This window comes from Drosophila sulfurigaster, chromosome X, assembly GCF_023558435.1.
Source record: "Drosophila sulfurigaster albostrigata strain 15112-1811.04 chromosome X, ASM2355843v2, whole genome shotgun sequence".
Taxonomy (NCBI): Eukaryota; Metazoa; Arthropoda; class Insecta; order Diptera; family Drosophilidae; genus Drosophila; species Drosophila sulfurigaster.
This window is the reverse complement of record NC_084885.1, coordinates 3226481-3248697: the sequence shown is the minus strand read 5'-3', so window position 1 is coordinate 3248697 and position 22217 is coordinate 3226481. Positions and strand designations below refer to the sequence as shown.

The 22217-nt window shown below is 41.7% G+C and overlaps 1 protein-coding gene across 1 annotated transcript in view; it reads right to left on the bottom strand.

The window, feature by feature from the left end:
- LOC133847092 (hornerin) overlaps positions 1 to 22217 on the bottom strand; it is a 109468-nt gene that overhangs the window by 3963 nt on the left and 83288 nt on the right. The window contains exons 4-5 of the mRNA XM_062281881.1: positions 13638 to 14357; positions 10809 to 12722 (exon numbers count right to left, since the gene is read on the bottom strand). Of these exons, the coding sequence (XP_062137865.1) occupies positions 10860 to 12722; positions 13638 to 14234 (2460 nt within the window). The 5' untranslated portion in view covers positions 14235 to 14357 and the 3' untranslated portion in view covers positions 10809 to 10859. The remainder of the gene's footprint in view (positions 1 to 10808; positions 12723 to 13637; positions 14358 to 22217) is intronic.

The window sequence follows — 22217 nt, the reverse complement described above, 5'->3', positions numbered from 1 at the left end:
AACTGGCAACTGGCTACTGATGGATGCATGTAAGCGTATGAATGGCAATGAATTGGGAGACAGACCCCCGAAAAAAAAGGAACACACAGATAATATATATAACCACACAACAAAACGAAAAGCTAAAGTAAAGTTTGCTGAGTTGGCAGCTGAGTGGAGTTAGGGTATTTGCAGGTCGTGCAAGCTGCGCGCTGTTTGGCTTTCATAAATTTCATTTTGTAACCATCAAAAAGTTAAGTCAACGATAAATTGAATGGCTGCATGATTGACTGACTGACTGAGTGAGTGAATGAGTGAATGAGTGAGGGAATGAATGCGTGAATGGTTGAATGAGACGCAGCTGAGGCCTTCGCAATTGCCTCGTCGGTCATTGTGCAGCACAACGGTTGCCCAGACAGACAGACAGATGGACAGACGGATAGACGGACAGACAGACGCTCTGATAGGCAACCAGACAATCAACGACAGCAGACAGCAGCATATACACACACACACACACACACACAGCACACTAATACACACTCGCACCTATAGATGGATATATCAAAAGCGTCAATATAAATATAAAAATGACAACAGCAGCGACAGCGACCAAAAGTCAAAAGCCGTCAAAATGCGTCATTGAACCTTTAACCATCTCTCCAGCAAGGGGAAAGAGGAGCAAGCTGGGACATCAATTGGGAGCTGAAGGGAACTGAACTATGCTTTAATCAAAGCGCACAGCAAGCACTAAATATTTGAAATCTGGCTCACTTGATGCTCGAAAAAAAAAACATAAAATGTGTTCGCTTTAAAATGACAACTTGTTCTTTATTAAGTGAAGAATCTGTTAATGCAAATAGTATTCTAATATCTAAGATAAGAAATGCGTATTATAATCCCACAAAACCTATTACTGCCAATGATGAATTCATCTATAAAAATTTAATCTAATTTGTCTTCTATTTAATTGAATTCAAGTTATTCGTAACAACAGAATAATTAAAAGATAAATTCTTGTACACACTCTCCCTCACTCTCTTCCCCTCTCGCTCTCTCTCTCTCTCCCATCCGTGAAGATTGAAACCAAGTTGTCTTCTATTTAAACCATGTGAATTTAATTCAAATTATTCATAACAATAGTGTAATTAAAAGACACTCACATACTCTCTCCCACTCTCTCTCTATGTCTGTTTATCTCTTTTCTTTTAATTCCCACTCCACACTGGCCTCACTCTCGCTTTATTTGCTACCTCTTCACATATTGGCTTTCACTTTGGCCAACTGCATTTCGTTGAGCACACAGCGAAACCAAAAAAAATATAAAAAAGAAAAAAAAAGTGTTGCCTACTTTAGTGCGCACATTTCGTAGCATACTTTTTTGGGCGCATCGCCATTAAAGCGTTTTGAAGGCGCTTTTCGCGCAATTCGACTGGTGCACAATTTCTGACAGGCCATAAATTGACGCCATTGCTATTTTCCATTTCCATTGCCATTGCTGTTGCTGTTGCCCCACAGTTTGCCAACGAAGCAGTTCAGAATTGCTTGAGACTGTTGCTGAACGAAGAGGAGAAGATGAAGGAGGTGGAAGTGGAAGTGGAGGAGACTTTTCTGCTCTGTTCTCTGTTCTCTCGGCTTTGGTTGTCTGCATGGCAATGCGCGCTGTGCCAAGCCCAAGTAAATATGCAAACAAACACACACACACTCATACATACAGAGTTGGTCAGCAGTGCGGTTGTTGTTGCTTGTTTGTGTCTGCCGTTGTTTATGCTGCACGGCGAAAACGAAGCGCAAGCAACGCACTGCAGACAGAGAGAAGGCCGCTCCGCCTCTCTCTCTCTCTCTCTGTATCTATCTCTGCCTCTTTCTGGCAGGTCAAACAAAAGCCGTTGCACAAATATAGGTGTGAAGCGGCAACAACAACAACAACAACAGCAGCAATAACATCAAACAAAGTGGTAACTCGCTTTATACCCTGTAAAGTCTGTAGCAGCTCGGAATGCTCGAAAAAGCGCAAAATATAATTAATATATTACAATATTGCTCAAGTTAAATATATCTTCAGAATATGAGCTAAATTTGTCCTATAATGTGTTGTAATTGCTTTTGTTTGCTTGTATTGCTTCACTATCCAATAAAGTTGCGATTTATTAAATGAATCTGTAGTTAAATGTATAGCTAACAGTTTACTTTATTATCTATATTGTTATTTCTCTCCTATGCATAGTAAAAAACTAAAATGACTCAAAAATAACTGCTTTGATTGACTATGGTATATTCTGAATGTAGTAGTATATCGAATACATATTCTTCGGTATATTCTTTTGGTATATATGAAGAATCCGGTATAATTTAATAATCTGGCATGAATGTAGTAGTATATCGATTTATCAATTATACATATAGCATTCAGTATATTAATTTGATATACTTTAAGAATTGTTTGATTGATCTGGTATATTGGTATATTGTGAATGTAGTACATATACTTATTATTTCAAGAATAATACCGTACATCTTTTATTAGAAAGAGGGCCTTTACATAACAGCGGCAAAGAATCAATATTGATAACAAAAAAAAGTAGGCTCTTGGTGTATCAAAGATATCATTATAAAAGAAGACAAAATACACACATTTGTGCCACGATCAGCTTCCTCTCTTTAGGGTCATTAATAACCGTATACTACACAGGAAATATGCTTAGACATATTTACAGCATTCAACAATATCTTGCCCCATTTCTATTTCTTCGTTGTAAACGACATAGCAAAAAAAAAAAGAAAAGAGAAGTCTCTGCTTTCGCGGAGTATCTGAAAGTTGTTGATTGCAACCAGCTGCTGTTGCTGCTGCTGTTTTACTTGTACAGTTAATGAAGCACACGTCGTGTTGCGTTGCGTTGCGTTGCCAAACTAAAAGTCCAACAACCGCAACGAGCTACTTTCCCCTCCCCACCGTCTCCTTGACAAACACAACGCGCTGGCCAAAAAAGAAGGCAAAATAAAGGTGTTGCTTGTTTTATTAGCCCAAGCAGCAGCAGCAACAACAAAATGGCGGCTGCACCGGAAACGGAAACTGATTGTGCGGTCAACGCGGCTTTCCTCAGTCTACCACACACACACACACACACACACACACACACACACTTGTGTATGTGGCATTGTCGTGTTGCATTTTCTACAAATCTCGTCTCATTAAAAGCGGGCGCGATTTGCGCGCGTTTCGCACGCGGTTTTCCAATCAGTCGACCATTTGACAGATTTCTCTGTCTCTGTTCGTTATCTACTTTTTTTTTGGTTGCTGTTGGTTTTTTGGTATTTCTTTGTTGTTGTTGTTGTTGTTGCTGTGTTTTTCGCTGTTTCGCCCATCAAGCGTTGATTAAGCGCCGTTGACTGCGGCAGCTGCGGCTGTAACGTTAACTGAGGCCGACTCTAGCTGCGCCACTGATTGTGGCGCTCTCCCTTCCCCTTCCCCTTCCCCCTCTCTCTTTTTGTGCACACTTTGTTGTCTCTGTCGCTCGCGGTGTCCTCGATATCTCGTCAATCGTTTTGTTTGTTTGCCAAAAAATTGACTTTGAGATGCTTTTGCACAGCCTGATTGATGTGCCAGATAGCGACTGAGTGCTGCGGGTGATGTGGTGCGGTGCGGGGCGTGGCTGCTATATGTTGTTGTCCTTGCTGTTGCTGTTGCTATTGCTGTTGCTATTGCTGTTGCTATTGCTGTGGTGGTGGCTTGTCGCTTTCGTTATTGTCTCTTGCATTGTTGCTGCCAACGCGTCGCATGCATTTAACTGTTCTGCTCTGTGCTCTGCAACATTCTTAGGCATCTTTTTTTTCTCTCAGTTTGCCAGCGACGACAAAGAGAGCGAGTGAGAGAGGAAGACAGCGCACAACGCCTAAAACTATGCAATCATGTTCCCCGTCGCTCTCCCCACGCACATTAATTGATGTGTCTGCCTTTTGTTTGCCGTGTTTCGCTGCTGCGACTTCAACAGTTCAATTTGCTTCGATTTCAATGGAACTGCGCTCCGACAAGCTCAACAAAGAACAACAAAAAAAAACGCGCTACCTGCAGCGCTGAACCTCGATTCAGGTTCGTACTAGATTGCACTAGTTTAATTAGATAATCTTTGCTTAAAGTTGGAATATGAAATACCCTTCAAACCCATCTTTTTATTATCATTTCACTAATTCCTGCCACGTTTTGACCCACAGTATTGATTAAAAATACATTTCAGCGAATCCATTTGAAATTGTAAAAGCTAACGGAGTATTCCAAACATTTCATTGGTAATCAAATTTAACCCACCGTTTTGATGATTCTTTATCTAAGAAACGGTTTCTAATCTTAACAAACTATGCAGTCACAAGTCACTTTTCAAGTTGAAGAAGCTTTTTATGCAATCAGTTTAAAAGCTCTCTGTTGAATAAACATTTAAATATTGTTAAACTAATTTCTAATTTATAAAAAATACGTGAAGCTCTAAAAGCTGACGAAGTATTTGCAATCAAATTAAAATATTGTAAATCTTATATTCATAATGCTTTTAAGAAACGGTTTACACTGTTCCGTCACAATAAACAGCTTTTCAAGTAGATGAAGCTTTTTATGCAGTTAGCTTAATTTCGTATAAGATGGCTAAAGCTTTATTGCGATTATTTCAGTTGGTTAAGTTTGGTGCTAAAGCCTTAATATACTCGTATAAACGTAATTACAGCGTGCTATCTCAATACTCAACCGATCACATCAACACACACACACACACACACACGCGCACAGGCACACGCACACTCTGCGTGCAGATGAGCTTAATTCCTTGCTCCTCAGCGTCCCGCAGCTTCGAGTCGATAATTTAATGGTCTGCCATTTAATCTGCATTGAATTTATTATCTCGGGAAAAAATTAATCTTGATATGTGGCCTCTGCTTATGGCAAACGCGAGCAAGCGAGCGAAGGAGCGAATGAGAGCGATGCTCGCTGACAAAAATAGCTAAAAAGCAGCATCAAGCACGCTTCGGCTTCTGCTTCTGCTTCGGCAACGGCATCGACATCGACATCGAGTCACCACCCCTCTTGAGACTCTTGCTCTGCTCGATGTGTCTTGGGCGTATATCTCATAAAAATTTGCAATTGCTGGCAACGCATCTGTTCTCCAAGTGTCTCTAAATCTTTAAAGAATTATTTACTACAGTTTTTCTTGTGCCCGCAGACGACGCAGTTTCGAAAACCACAACAGCAACAACAACAAGAACGAACGTCAGTTAAGCAAATGGTGGGTGATTTGCAGACACAACCCCCAGGACAGGGCGCAGTTATAGTCCAAGGCTGACAATGTCACGCCAACAGCAGCAGCAACAGCAACAGAAGCAGCAGCAACCACCAAGAGCACCGTTGAGCCACAGTTGAGCCACCCTCGTATTATTACTCTACTTCCATTGTCCGCTTTCCCCCGCCTCCGCCTCTGCCACCATTCCATGGCAAGCATCGTCTAGCGTTCTCCCTGGCTCAACCAAATTCCCATTCCGTTTTTGCGCTTGGCGCCCTGCCAGCTTGCACCTTGGTTCCAAAGCACGCAAATCTTTTATTCAAATCTATAGTTTCTTGATTAAATTAATCACTTATTCGAATTCACTCCAAATAATGCGAAACTTATATTTAAATATATTTTGTAAATATTGTTTTACTTATATTTATCTATAGCAATTGTCTTTTGAGAAATCTCCTATTAATTTGCACAGCAATCAAATCCAGAATTGATTTTGAACATTTTGTTTTATTTATGCGATGTTTCTATTTTCTTTTTGTTATGAATTGGTAATTTCTTTTATAAGCACAACAATATTCAACTTTAATAATACATTTATTAAGTAGGTAACTTTGGAACAATCCTGCATAAAAAAATCGATCTTTTTAAACACGATAGTCAAAAAATACGAGTCGATATTTTTGAATTTTTGTCATTTTATAAATTTTTTGGTTTAGTCAACTGTTCTGGTGTGCCTATTTTAATATTATCATTTTGTCTTATAAAATTAGAGTTTTAAATATACTCAAATTATTTTTAATACAAATTTAATTTGTTCTCGAAAGGGTTAAAGGCTTGTCTCTTTTTCATAATCAAATTTATATATTGAAAAACTGCACCAAATTGCACTGAATAATTCACAGCACATTTGGCCCCACTTGCCCCACTGTGCCAAATGCGTTGCGGGGTCTCGTCTCGCAAATTTATTATGTTATGTCTCCGGCTTTGGCTTCGTTCCGGGCGCCATCAGTGGGTTAAGGTTTCCTTCTGCTTCTTCTTCTACTTTGACTTGTTTCTTTTCCCTCTTCTTTTTTTGTGCTGCTTGCATGTACACACATGTGTGTGTGTGTGTGTAATTGTTGAAGGGCATGACGACCATGAGCACAAGCCAAACGCAATACCAATCGCCGGTCTGTCCTTGTGCCGCTTTCGTCTACTAGTTCCGAGTTAGCGGATCGAGCTTCTCCTTCTTCTTCTTTCGCTGTCCCCTCACTCCCCTCTCTCACTCACTCTCTCTTCACGCTCTATTCCGTTAGCTCAACTGTATAGCAATTTCTATGTCACTCGTTGTCGCTGTCGTTCTGGCCATCATTCAATTTTAATCAGCATGGCTAAATCTCGCTGGCCGGAACAGTTTCGCAACCCCGCCGCCCCCCTCGGCCACAGCTTTAGCTACAGCTTCAGCTTCAGCTTCAATTTGTTGGCCATGTTTACATCTCTCTTTCCGCCCTCTTCTATGACCGTTGTTGTCTGTTGTCTCGGGCTGCTTATCGAAGCTGGCAACTTGTGCGTCGAATTTGGCAAACAAAACAAATCAAAAAGAAAGCAGCAACCAAACAAAAATAGAAAAGATTGCAAAAATATGTGGTAGCAATGCGAGAGCAACAACAACAACTTTGACTACGACTTCGATTTCGACAAAACAACAACAACGAACACTGACAAATTCGTTGTTCGTTTTGCAATTGAAATGTTTGGTATTTCGTGTTGTGCCATTTGCTCATTTCTTTTTATGCTGTCTAAGTGAATGTTTATGCCCGATTTCCTTGCGTACATATGGAGCTCTGTCCCGTCATCCGCTTCCCACTTCTCCCTCAACTCACACTCCCATTCCCGCCTGCTTCCGTCTACATTGTCCGGCGATCGGAGAACTTTTCCTGTCCCATTCTTGGGACCAGTCCTTTTTACATTCGAAATCCTTTTCATTTTCGTATTTGGCATTTGATGTGGCTCCATTTTAGTCGCCTCCTTCTTCCTTCTGTCTGCATTTGTTATTAGTAGCACATTGGTTACAGGCGATTTGACAATATTTAAAACGTTTTGCAACATAACTGAGTCAAAGTCAAATCAAGTACTGAACATAGAAACACATGCAACAGAGTTAATAAGGATATCAAAGAAACTGGGCAAAGCTGTTCATTTTAGAGCGTTTTAAAAACGTACACTAATTATTAATTATCACACCTCTCAAAAACAAAAACAAAAAAGTGCGTGTGTGACGTTCAACTCTGTTTTTGTGTGTCGAAATACAACCCTGTGTTTAAAGCTGGTATTAAAAGTGTATTTCTGTCAATGCAATAAGTGCAGTTGCAACGAAAACTATTTTAAAAGCAACGAATAATTAAGTTTGAAGAATATTAAAAAATGCAAATAGATAATTACATATTTGCATTTAGTACTATTGAGTACCAAAATACAATTCTGCTTTTTGTGTGAAAATACAACCCTGCTCTTAGTATTTTTCAAGCTAGTATAAAAAGTATATTTATTGCCCATTTTAAAATTGGCATTATTGCAATTACATAATTAGTTTGAGCATCACATATGTATATACAATTAAATGATTTTTACAATAAAAATACGAAAATGTGGCATGTTGCATGCAACTAGTTTGAAGCATTGAGCAGAAGAACGGACAGCTGGCTTCGATATTGATGTAAACATGGAATATGCATGCGGTTCATTCCGTTTCATTAGCTTGCCACCCTGCCAAGCACTTTCGATTCACTCACCACATGATGCTGCCGCCTCCCCCTTTATCCCTTTCTCCACACACACACACACACACACGCACATCATTTTTCGCATGCTACTTAACACTCGAGGCAAATTAGTTGCGCCTCGGCACAAAATTCGACTATAAATCAAAACACGCACAAAAGCAAGCAACGAGAGCATTTTGCAACAGCTTTTTTACGTTCGCCCTGCGGATGCGGATGTCGATGCGAATGCGAATGTGAATGTGAGTGCGGATGTAGTCTCGAGCCAAGTCGAGTCGAGTCCTCAGGCCAGCCTCGAGTGTCGTCTGCATTGATTCACCCTCCCTCACCAACAACTCTGAACTGAACTCAGCTCTAGTCTCGTGCATCTCTTTCACACACTCTCTTTGTCTCTGTGTCTTTTCCTTGCACGGCTTTTCCGGCCTGACCCTGTCGAATGCACAAAGCGCACGCACAATTGTGCAAATTGACAGATTTATAACAAAATGCAATGAATAACAGCATTATTCACAAGGGTGCTGAGCATTGAATGGGGGCATTTCATGCTCTCATTGTGCGTGTGTCGTGTCTTCTTCTCTTCTCGTTGAAGAAAATCGATACGAGTGGGCAAATGCTGGAAGCGATTGCATCTTAGGCCGAAAGACATTTAATGTTATTGGGTTTTCGATTTCAACAGGCGCCTTAATGGCCAAATACACTCTCTCACACACACACACACACACACTCATGAGGCTGGTAATCCCTGTGGCAGGCCAAGATGGGAAATGGGGGCATATGCCGCAGTCGCTGCCGCTGTCCGAGAGCAATGTTCCCACATAGCCCAGATGATGATGCGGTCCGGATCTGAGTCCGAATCGGAATCCGAATCCGGTATTACCCCAGTTTCAGTTGCAAGTGGAAAGCATAAAAATAACCAACCACAAAACAAGAGAGCGAAAGAGATGAGAGAAGCTGCAACAAATCTATGAAGTTCAATCAGTTTTAATTGATTCATTTCGGGGTTGGGAACCAAAAAAAAAAAAAAAAAAGAGTATAGAGGCCGGTGGGTGTGGGGAATTTAGCGCTGCCCGCTGCAGATAATGATGATGTTGTTGCTGTTGCTCTGGCGGCCTGTTAATAAATTTATTATCTTGGGAATATGCGAGTGCCGGCTCTTTGGCTTTAGCTTCAGCTTCAGTCTCTCGCGACGCCAGCAGCGACGTCGACTGCGACTGCGACAGCGGAAGTGGCTCGTTGATTTGAAATGGAGCCGAGGGTTTGAGTTTGCAGTTGAAGAGTGCCGCCACTCACCCTCCTCCACCACTTCTCGCTCAGGGTCTGGGCCATGCCGCAAATTTATTATGATTAAAGTTGAAAAGTTGAAATTGATGCTGCTAACAGTTAGACAGACAGAGACACGGAAACCAAGACACAGACTTCGTGGTGCAGCTCGCGAACTTTCCGAGGGGAGTTGCACATAATAATAACGATAACGATAACGCTAAGCGGTAACGATATGCTCAGCATTTAACGTTGGCTCTTAAATAAAAGTTGCGGCAAATGCAACAATTTATTATGATACTGTGTGATAAACAGTAATCGCGACATATCTACAAAATCTGCATTGATCACAGAGAGAATTCATACATCGTACATATGTACATATATTAATATTGACAAAAATGCTTTTAAGACTTTTTTTAAATAATAGCAAAAAGTCGGTCATTACTCTCCTGCCCCATAGAGAGCTGTCTCACAGTGAATTAAACTAAATTTTACTACTTTTTCCTTAATTCTATTGAGGATTATAAGGCTATCAATGTAATGTGGTAATGTGTACAATTTCACACTTATTTACAATATTTACAGAGACTTTAGAAGCCATTAGCGCAACAATTAGTGAGGATTGTCGCCAACCCTTGACACTGTGAGACGGGCGACCGACCCTTGGTCAGGGATGCATAAAAGCTCCTATTTATACTGAGCATATGTCAAATTACAACTTGGGAATTACAACGCAGCTCACAGATCAAATCAATCCAAATATCGAGATGAAGATAGTTACTATTTTCTTGTAAGCACTTTCATAGACTCCCAGACTGCCTTATATAAAATTAAAAAATACAAAAAAAGTTCTTTAATACACAACTGCAGAATCTAGAAATTAATTAAATGTTTGCTTCATAAATTGCAAGTGGCCAAAAACAAAAACAAAACAGCGTGTATGTGAGGTTCAACTCTGTTTGTGTGTGTAGAAATACAACCCTGTGCTTTAAGCTAGTATAAAAAGTATATTTATTGTCAAGTTGAAAATTAACTTTATTGCAATTGCATAATTACGACGATCATTGCCAACTGTTTTAAAAGCTGAACACAATTAATTAGGAAGAAAATTAAAACTATTAATTTGTAGTGAGACTTGAAAATCTGCAAATGTCGAAGCTTTGTGCCAAAATACAACTCTGTTTTGATCAGTGTGAAAATACAACCCTGTGCGATTTGTTTACCTGCTAAATACAATGAATATTTCATAAATTGTAATACTAAATTTTAACTCAACTGTACATTACTGTTTTTTACTTTAAGACAAACAAAGTATATATTACAAAAATGTGGAAAAAAATGAAGACTAAAGATCATCACTGTCCCCGAACTTGAACCGAGATGTGCAAGTCAAACGACGCATCAAAATGTAAGCGATCTTTTCTTATATCAATAAATACATACATATGTATGTGTGTATATGTAATCCCATATTAATAAATTTGCAAATATTTGCTGTCTTATTTTATAGTTCTCGAATGACATCCAAAAAAAGAGTACTCACCATAACAATGCTCCATTTCTTGCAAATGTGTCGCAGGGCCTTTTTGTAGCATCACGGTTTCATGGTCCAGAAATTCTTTTTGGGTTTCGCGCCAGTCGCCATGGCAGCAACGGCCACAGCTCCATTTCCGGAACCAGATCCCGCAGTCGAGGCCATCGAGCGTCCCGAGGCCCGCTGCTGATCCGCCGAGCATCGACGCTGATAGTTGAAGGGGGAGACGGACGCCGCCGACTCCGGCAGGGCACCGACCATGGCCATGTTCATGGCTATGCCTGGAGTCATGGTCATGGGCATACCGCCCATCGGCATGCCTGCCATGCCACCGATGCCACCCAGACCCATGCCAGCAATGCCCTGATCCTCGCCACAGCTGGCCATGCTGCTCTTCGATGTGGATGTGCCCGATGCGGTCGAGGATCGACAGCTGCGATTCAGATTGTGCGGCAGTGTGTGAATGTGATTATTATTGTTGCTGTTGCTTCCACCGCCTCCGCCTCCTCCATTGTTGTTATTGTGACTCTGGCTCTGGCTCTGACTATGGCTGTGGTGATTATGGCTGTGGCTGTGGCTGGTGGGCGTGCCCGTTTTATAGTAGCGCAGACTCTCATTGTAGCTGGCGCCACTACTGCTGCCGCTGCCACTGAAGCCGCTGTCCAGGTCGCCCTCATCGAACTCCGGATTGATGCAGCTGCTGTGCGCATGATCCTTCAGCTCCATGCTGTTCAATGTGCTCGACAGATTCTCCAGGCTGGCATGCGATGCCGAGCTCGAATTGGATGCGGCACTTGTCGCCGCACCGCCCAGCAAACCGCCGCGACGTGGCCGCTGGCCTGTGGCCAGCACTTGATTCTTGGCCGCCTGTGCGGACGATGACGACGACGACGAGCTGTTGCCCATGGCACCCATGCCACCCATGCCAGTCATGCCACCCATGCCAGTCATGCCACCCATGCCAGTCATGCCACCCATGCCCCCCATTCCCATTCCTATGCTCATGCCCATTCCCATGCCAAAGCCGCTGTTGCTGCCACTTCCACTGCCACTGCCGCTGCCGCTGCTGTGACTTGTGGTTGGCGCCTCGTGCTGCACATCGCTGGAACTTGCGCTGGCGCTGGCCGGTCCGCCGTGGCTGGGACTGATGTCGGGCGGCGTGGGCGGCATGATCAGGGCCTCCAGCGACAGATTCAATTCGTCGAGCACCCGGAAGTGATTGTGCTGCACACGACGCAGCTCCTCCTTGACATTGCCCGAACCGGAGCTGGCGATCCGATTGTCGGATAGCACCTTGCGTATCTTTTGATCGCTGACCTCCTCGTACAGATTCTCGGTGGTGCCGTAGCGTGTGGTGTACGTGTGACGATCCCGCTCCTCGGCGCTGGGCGACGACGATGTCGATTGGCCGCTGTGCGACGATGACTTTGAGCGAAAACTCTTCGCCAGCAGTGCGCGTATCGAGTTGCGTGGCGGACTCTTCGAGTGCGGATGCGGCTGCGGCTGCTGCTGTTGATGGTGATGGTTATTGTGATGGTGACCGTTGCCCTGGGCGGGCACATTCGTATGGCATTTGGCTGCCCCGGGTTCGTAGTAAGCATACGAATACACATGATTGAATGGTGCTCCGGCTGCAGCTGCTGCTGCTCCTCCTCCTCCTCCGCCGCCGCTTCCGCTGGCTGTGCTGCTGCCGCCAGCTGCGCCGCCTCCGCCGTTGAAGGCAACGTGCAGCGAGGGTGTCGAGGACATGCCCAACGAGCCGGAGCCAGCGCCGTGCGAGGGCGTGGCACTGCTGCTGCTGGGCGTCATGACGCCGGCGGCGAAGCCATAGTCCAGCGAGGAGGTCGACGACGACGACTGTGTGTTCGTGGTGGGCTCAAAGCGCTCCATAGTGGCGGCGATGTTCTTGCGCGACCATTTCACCTGTGCCCCGGAAGGAGAGGAAGACGGAGATTGAGAAAACAGAGTGAATAATTTGAAGACATTGCTTGAAAGGTGAGTGGAAGCTAAGTGAGAGAGTTACAGAATGAGCATAAAGATAATTAAGGCGATGAGTGAACGAGCTAGGAAACGGAATTAGGAAGTCAAGGTGAAGGGGTAGAAAGAGAAGGAAAATAAGGAGATAAGAACATATAGGGGAAGGAGCGAAGAGCAACGCTTAAGGAATAGGAGATGAAAGAGAGATCTTAATAAGCACAGTTCAATGGGGAACTTCTGATCTCAAGAGAAGTAAAAGTAAACCAGTTTCAAATGAAACAACGTCGAATCGAAAAGAATAGAAAAAGCGAAAGTAAGATAACAAAACAAAGAGATCAATAAACGAAAGAAAAGTGGGGAGGGAATATGTAAGGAAATAAAAACAAAGAAACAAGTCAACAGAAGCAAAGACTAAACAATTGAACATAAAACAAAAAGCTAAAAACGTTTAAGGATAGAGATAGAAAAGCGAAAGTAAGATGCGAAAAGAATGAAAGTTAAGGATGGCAAATGAATGAACAGATTTGGAATCAAAATTTAAAAGGTATAGTGAAAAGTAAAGTTAATGATAGGCAAAGCAATGTTAATGTAGGCAAAGCAGAAACGTATAAATGATGAATTTTAAATGGAAGAAAAAGGGAATAATTGAAGAATAGAATGTGAGAGAAGCGATCAAAAGTGAAAAGAGAAATGTAACTTAACAAAAAAACTGAGATACTCATCCAAGTTGTTAAGGATGAGAAATTAATGAACAGCAAGCAAGACAGATTGCGATGCAATAAAGGAAAAGATATAGAAAACAGGAAGAAGGAATGAAAATAGGTAGCAAATAAAAATATATAATCTCAATGACAATCTTACTTGCTGCTCCACATCCATCTTGTGATTGCTGCGTCGACTGTGGCCACGACGTCGTCGCTCCGTGAATGCCTCCCCGTGGCTGCCTTGGAGCAGGAGCAGCTCCCCGTTTTGCTGTGACGATGAGGACGAGGACGATGGCGGTGCTGGCATGCAGAACTCAATGCTATCCATGTCATCGGGGAATATGAGATCGCCGCGATGGCCACCCTGATGGTGATGTCCCAATGTGGCGGCGCCATGTCCCATGCCCATGGCCATATTCATGCCCATATTGATGCCATGTCCATGTGAGGCATGACCATGACCTGGATGTCCCGGATGGCCATGCCCATGTCCGTGGCCACTCATGGTCAGCGCCTGGTTGCGCTGCAGATGTCGCATCGAGCCGTGTCCCGGTGCACTGTGCACAGCCACCGCGGTGGTTTGTCCCGACAGCAACTGTTGCTGCTGCTGCTGTTGTTGTTGTTGCTGAGGCGGCGGATAATCGGAGGGCGGTGGCGGCGCAAAGCTGGCGAATTGCGGCGACACACAACGGTTCTGGAACTTGGTTGCGGCAGCGGCGGCGGCGGCATTGCTGCTGGCGCTGGCCGGATACATGTTGCTGCTGCTGCTGCTGCTGCTGCTGCTGCTGTTGATGATGATGGGGACACTCAGGTATTCCGGTATCGGTTACACTAACGACACTCGCGATACTCAAGCGCTGACAAAGAAGCGCATCATCTGCGGGAGAGAAGAGATGAGAAGAGAAAACAAAGCCATTAATCAGCGTTGGGAATTGAAAGCGTTACGAATGCGCATGCGGGCGGATGGGCCAAGCAAAGCGAAGCAGAGCGGAGTAGAGCAGACACACTCACTCCACACACACACACACACAGTCACTCTACACACTCACAGAGAACGACACATGACTGACATGCCATGCCGAAATCCCACAAATAAAAGCTGGAATTATGAGCTTTGCCCATCCAGACGAGTCAACGGGGGGGAAGAGAGCACCCAAAACCAAAAAAAAGAAAAGAGGAGCGGACTCCTCGACTTCAATCCCAATCCCAATTTATTTATGCGACCGCCAAACAAAACATTGTTGCCGCCACAACAACAGCAACAACAACAGCAATAAGCACAACAGAGCAACACGCATGTAAAACATTTGGCGTTGGCATGCCAAGAGTCCCAGTTCTCAGCTCTTAGCTCTTAGCTCTCAGAGTTCCCAGTTAGCAGAGTTCCCTGCGCCTCTCTCTCCCCTTATTCCTTCTACTGGCAGTTCACAGGGCTCAGTAGCATTTGCCTGGCCACTCGACGAATGCCATAAAACAGCATTAAAGCTATTAACAGCCACCGAGCCACCGAGCTGAGGCAAAACTTTTACCATACCCTGCACAATTGCTGCTGCTAGTGGAGGGAGTATGCATTTATAATTCTAAATTGCAAATGCCACACAAAACTTGGCTGCACATTTGCCTAACATATTTATCGATAGTAAGTGTGCTATCGATATCCTTGACTAATTCCCTATAAAGTTGTAAAGGGAAATCCTTATAGGAAAATTTAAAATATTCTTCAAATTACAAAGTAATTTACATATATAAGTTAATATTATAAAAATGGAATCTGTTTTTAGTATCTTTATAATCAATTAGTGTGCTTCAAGGAATTTAACTTGTTATTCTAAACATCAAAAGTCTTGCGTTGAATTGGGAATCATTATAATAAGCGTCTAATTATAGTTGTAATATATTTGGATTTATTTGCAATATTCATATTGATAACTAAAACTATGCATTAATTATTTTCTTAAGGAAGTAAAACTTCATGTGAATAATCAGTTATCTGTAATTCAACAATAAGCGTACAATTGGAGTTGAAGCTTTTAAGAAATATAAAAAATTGTTAATTTCTTTATTGAAAATAATATTAACAAACATAGACATATTATTTATATGCTGAGGGTGAACTTTTTACCCAGGAGTCTATTTTTGATTTACATATAAAATTAATTATGTTTTGTACTAGAAGTTTCTATAATATAAGTACATACATATATATAACTTCAAAAAATAACTATTACCAGTTGACACTTAACAACATGGTGTAGATCAGTCTAGGGTATCTGGCAGTCTGTCACCTTGTCTGCTTTTGCTGTGCGTGTGTGACTGATAGCAGAACCAAAAAAAAAATAAACTGACATCTTCCCACTGTTTCTTCTTTTGCTTCATGCCTGAGCCGCTTTACCGTCGCTCCCTCTTACTGTCCCTCCCTCTGCACTCGGCACTCCGCTATCCCTCCTCTCTCCTTCCAAGCATCGGTTGGTAATCCGCTGACTCGCCGCTGGCCACCCACTTTTATGAGCGTGACCATAAATCAATCAGAGCACAGAAGGCGCATACAGATCCCCTTTATGGGCAGCAAGCAAAGAGCTAATCCTTGAGGCAGCCAGCAGAGAGCAGAGAGAAAGAGAAACCGAAGAACGAGACTGAAGCATGGCCTGCCACAAGGCCAAGTTGCAAATGCCGCAGAGTCAGCAACTGCAGCAGCAACAGCAGCGGCAGCAATTGAAATGTGCTGCAATTGCGCTGGCATTAAGTTTGCAACAGAAACTCCGATTTCAAATTGCAGATTTGTTCCCTTTCCACCTAACCATCTATCTATCTAGTATCTATCGCTGTATAACTCGTCTATTCTGTTTTTTATTTCGCTTTGTTTTTTGGGCATTCGCAGCAATAACGAACTACAAACAAAGCGAGGGAGAAAGGCAGAGAGAGAGAGAGAGAGACAACTGGCAATCATTTTTCTCCCACGCTGATTGATATATCAAATTGATAGCCGTGGCCATGGCTAAAATGTTGTAGCTGCTTTTATTATGGCACTGCCAGCGTACCCCCCCTCCCTTTCCTTTCACTTCCTTCCTTTCCCCTTCTCCACTCACACTCACTCACTCACTAAACTAAAACTGGACGTTGCTTTTGTGTTGAGCCAACTGCGTATTCGCCTCGTTGTATTTTTTGTCGGCTATATTTTTGGGCCGTTTTTGTTTTAGGCGATTGCATTTCACATGCAAATTTTAACGAGTTGTTTGTGGTCTTCCATAGACATTTCACTAGCAACAGCAACAGCAACAGCTAGTCAACAATTGGCGTTTATTTGTAGGCAACATTTTGATTTGGCTGATTGAGTTTGGCGAGCACAAAAAACTAAACAAAATATAAACAACAACACGAAAGCACTCCAACAACTTTTGCACACAAATGAATATTTCAATTAGGTCCGAAATGCAAAAGAAAAAAACAAGCTTCAGTTCAGAGTGTGATCGACTGTGAGATACTCGTTACCCAATTTCAATACAAAATACAGTGTAAAGCGTAATCGTTAATTAAACATACCGAAAAAGTCAAATATACTGAATTACTATATCGAAAACATACTAAAATATACCAAATGCTAAAGCACTGCAGAAACGGTATTATTGATAAAATATACCATATAAATATACCAACAAGATGCGGAAATATACCGAATTAATATACTGCAAGGCCAACTTTGTTAAATTAATATACAGATAAAAATACTAAAATATACCAAACATTAAAACGCTACATAGATGGGTTTGTCGATAAACCATATAAATATACCGAAAACATGTGTACTCATACAAAATTCATATACCAAAAATACGTAAAATATACCAAATCCTATATTCAAGTCATAAAATACATTGTGATTGTATATTACTGTTATTACCTATAATACCTTTGTACCTTATGGTTAGGCGAGTATAGAAAAGGGAAAAACTTAATCGCTATTGCTGAATGTGAGAGGAAATTCATAAAGTTTAGGCATATAACTTCTTTAAAGCGGAATTTAAACGTTGTTCTGCAGTTGACATCAGTTCCATAAATACACACATGTTTTTTTAGTGTGTTTTACATATTTTAATTTATTACTTGTGCTATGTAGCGATGCAGATGTGAAAATTTTAAAAATTTTAATACACAAACGTTTACACATATTTGTTTTGATGCCGTTTTAATTAAAGCAATCATACGAGTTAATTAAAAGACTTAATTGAGTCGGACATGGGTTCAGTTTAATCCACTCCCCAAAAAGTATAGTGCTGAAAGTATCAGCACTTTAAATATTTGAAAAACTTTTTGCTAAACTTAGCCAAATACAAATTTCAATTTCAATATAGTGCAATATTTTTACAAAGTTTTTTTTCAACTGCTGTATTTTCTTTTCATTCAAATCAAGTTGGCAGCATTGTTAATTATCGATTGCCATCGATAACTTTACTGGACTTGTTCTCATTCCGATTCTCATTCTTTAGTCTATCTCTTCTATGCCAGCTTGTGGGTGTGTGTGTGTGTGTGGGCGTTGCGTTTAAGCAAAGCAATTTAGCTGTGGCTCTATCGTTTAATGTTTTTTCTTTTAGTTTTTTTTCCAGCTGCAACAGCAACAGCGATGGGAACGGCAACGGCAGCAGCTGCATGTATTAAATGACCAGAGCACAGCATGTGTTGCCAGTGAAACGAATGAACGAGTGAACGACTACGACTGCGAGTATCTTGTATCTTGTATCTTATGGATACACGAGATGGTGGCGGCTGTTGGCCAATTCGATTTCATGCAGCAATTCAATTTCGCCTTCATCGTTGCCGTTGCCGTTGCTGTTGCTGTTGCCAGTACCGAATTGGCATTGCAATTGCAATTGCGATTGCGATTTGTCGATGTGCTTGAAAAAGCAAAAGTAGCCCAAGGATAGCCCAAAGCGGGCAACAGGTTTTTGCCATTGAAAGTCAATCAAAGAGTCGCCAAACTCAAATGAATTGCCAGACATCCAGTCTCCATCTGCCCATTTATCTACTTCACTAGTCACTCTCTCTCTCTCTCTCTCTCTGTGTGTCTGTCTCTTTTTCTGCCTCTGTCTATCTGTATTTGTATCTCACTTTGCTTATCAGCGACGTGCGACTCATTAACACATTTTGTGCATGTTGCACATCATTAAGAGACCCAAAAAACACCCACGAGTCTACCCTAAAACTGTAAAACTTTAACTGGAAAATGTTACGCATGTATTGTTGTTTGTCGTCGTCGCAACAACACTCGACATTCGGCTTTCAGATTGTAGCATGTCGCATGTGGCATGCACCATGTTCCATTATGTCGAACACAATGCTTTTCCGACACGTGCCCCACGCAGCCAACTCTTCACATAATGTCACTTGCAACTCGTAATTTGCTTTCGCAATTCGCAAACACACCAAAATCTATTCAATTCAATGTCAAGCGAACGTTGCTCATTTACTAATTGATTGAATTATGATGTCGTTCAGTCAGTCAACGAGTCAGGCTTTCAATCAGTCAGTCAATGGAAGCCAGCTAGTTTTTCAGTTATTTTAATCCCGCGTTCTCTTACTTAGTTGACAATTTAGATAATCAATCGGTCTGTTCTTACTTCAATCATCTAATAAATCGCTCATTCAATCAGTTATTCAGTTCAATCAATCAATAAATTCAATTCAATAATTTAGTACATTTCGTCACTCTTTCAGTCAGTTAAGTCTTTTGCTAGTCTATCAATCAATCCGTAGCATTTAACAGATCAATCAGTCACAGCAATCTAAGCTCTTAGTAAATCATTTATTCAATCAGTACTTTATTCTATGCAATACAAGTTTCTGAAAATATTTTAGTTAGTTTTTCCATTTACTAGTCTAACAAGTATTCAATCATTAAATCAGTTAAGTCAATCTTTCATTTCAAACATTTTGATCACTATAAGCAATCATAATAAAGTGTTTTGCATTTATTATTATTGTTAAGCTCATCATTTAGTATATCATGCATTCAGTCGTTTGGGATTCTGGTTAATCAATCATTCACCTAGTAATTCAATTATTAATCCTTCAGTCAGTAAGTCAATCATTTCGAACACACATCAAGTAAATCAATAGTTTTTCACATTTACTAGTCCATTTTATTTATTCAATCAGTTTTTCATTCTATGCAATAATAATTTCTTTCAATCACTTAGTTAGTTTTTTAATTTTCTAGTCCATCAGCTATTCAATTTTTTAGTCAGTTAATTAATTAATCTTCAATTATGTTATATCATTCAGTCAATAATCCAATCATTTTAATCACGATGAATCGATTGTTTTTCACATTTATAAGTTAGTCAATCATTTCCATCCCACTTTAAGTTAAGTCAATCGTTAGTTTTTCATTTTCATTTCATTCGTTCAGTCAGTCAATCATTTAGTAAGGCAGTCATACAGTCGCTCACATTCAGAGGTCGACATTCATTTACCTTGCCTCTGAAAATTGGCCAATTGGGCCATTCACTCTATTGGCTAGTGAACAGCAAACAGCAAACAGTCAACAGCCAAGAGCCCAAGAGGCAACTAGCCAACTGGCAGAGGAAACACAAAAGCTGAGACGAGGATCGGCACACGACGCCGCAAGGTACTTCATTCTGTGGCACGCAGCAGGCAGCATGCAGCATGCCTCTCCACGTAATGACTTTAATTAACATATGTACATCAGCTGGAGTTGCTGTTGCTGTTGTTGTTGCTGTTGTTGTTGCTGCTGTTGCTGTTCTGTTCTTGCTGCTTGTGGCATGCTTTTGGGTGGCTCAACTTGGTCTGTTTGCCTCGCCAGTGTGGGCGGGTTGCAAGTGGCTGGCTCGAGTGGAAGTTTTGGCACAATACAACAGCAGCAGCAGCAGCAGCAGCGAAATGTGTGCCACACCAAACAGCAGCAGCATGAACTACGAGTATTTAATGAAAGCGAAATTCGCGCATGTGTTTTTCTTTTGCAGCTTTTCGTTTTTTGCGCAGCCTGCTTTATTTGCCTGTTTGTCTGTTTTCATTTTCTCTTGGTCGATTTCATTATTTTATAAATACTCGTTTGCTGAATGAGTGCAACATGAATGACTGTATGAATGCATATTGCAATTCGACTTGCAACATTTATTTCTCTTTAACCTGATTGATTGATGTGCTGCTGCAGCGAGTGATTGACAGACAGACACAGAAAGAGAGAGAGAGAGAGACAGATAAACCAGCTCAATTGCTGACGCCCTTAATACTCTAGCAAAAGCTTTTATAATTTCTCATATACATACTATATGAATTCTTAATCAGCAGAATATGTGCTGAATTAATCCAACCGTCTGTCTGCCTGTCTGTCCGTTGCTTTCTGTTCGAATTACTCATTCAGTTTGGCAGCTATCCTTATGAAATTTGACATAGATATGTACTTTTGTAAAACTTAGCGATTGGAATTAGTTTTAGTCGCTTGCTTTATCACATTGTTGTATATTTTAGTTTAGCAATGAAAAGGTATATTAAAGTATTGTCTGACATCGCTTCGCTTTCCTTTCCAATCTTTGTATTATAGAGTTTCTTAAAGTTTACTCTCTGTCTTTTTGCATTGATGCTTGTCTAGCCCAATCAACAGAAATCCCAAATCAATCTATTCAACTCTTACTTGAGGTAATAATTCGCTCTAATTTGCATTAACTTTTGGAGCTCAGTGTACATTGAGTTTTCCTAGAATGAAAATCCAAAACGAAAATACAAAATGGAATCCTTTCTCAACACTAACTTGTTGTTGCTAGTGTCGAGTCTAATATGTCGCACACACACACACATACACACACATACATATATGGACCTCCCATTGTTTTGATGCTTTTCCCGCCAGCACCCAAAACAAAAACCAAAAAAAAAAACAAGAAAAAAAGCTGAGGAAAAAGCAAAGAAATGGCAAATCTAACCAAATGCCAACACAAATTTTGTTTGCGCTTTGTATTAGGTTGACAAAAATCAACACCCGGACAGACAGACAGACAGACAACCGGACGGACGGACAGACAGACGGCAGGCGGCAGGATGTCGTTGTTGCTGTAGCTTCTCCGGGGGCTTTCCCTCAATCAGAAGTCAGCGAGCGTGAGCACACGAGAAGTGGGGAGAGAGAGAGAGGATGAGGCTGAGACTGTGACTGAGGGAGGGGAAACAAGAGAGAGATTTATGTTGCCAAAACCTCCCACACACATAACCGCGCCATGAAGATGTGCTCCAGACGCAGGCGGAAAGCGAAGAGGTAATTGTGTGCGTGTGCGAGTGTGTGTGTGTGTGTGTGGATTGGGCTTAGCTGTTTGTCTTTCGCAAATGTTGACAATATTTTGCGATAAAAGGTGAATTTATTAGCACTCTTCTCAGACAGGCGGAGAGGAGTTCGTCTTTTTGTTTCAAATTATGGTCACCATATTGTCTGGCTCCCTCTTCTTGTCTCTCTCTCTCTCTCTCTCGCTCCCTCTTACGCAACTCTTGCAACTTGTGGCCAGCGACAAATTTCAGGTTTATTTCGAGCGAGCGAGCGAGTCGCTTCTCCCACCTTTGGCCCAATTCTTATCGTAGGCGCTGCAATTTAAAACACATTTTCGATGGGATTAAAATCTTGACAAATCATAAACAAAACGTCGAGCGGCGACGGCGACGGCGGCGGCGACGCAAAGAGGCAAAGAGGCAGCTGCATGGCCAGCACGCAATTACGGATACATTCGTATCTGCATCTGTA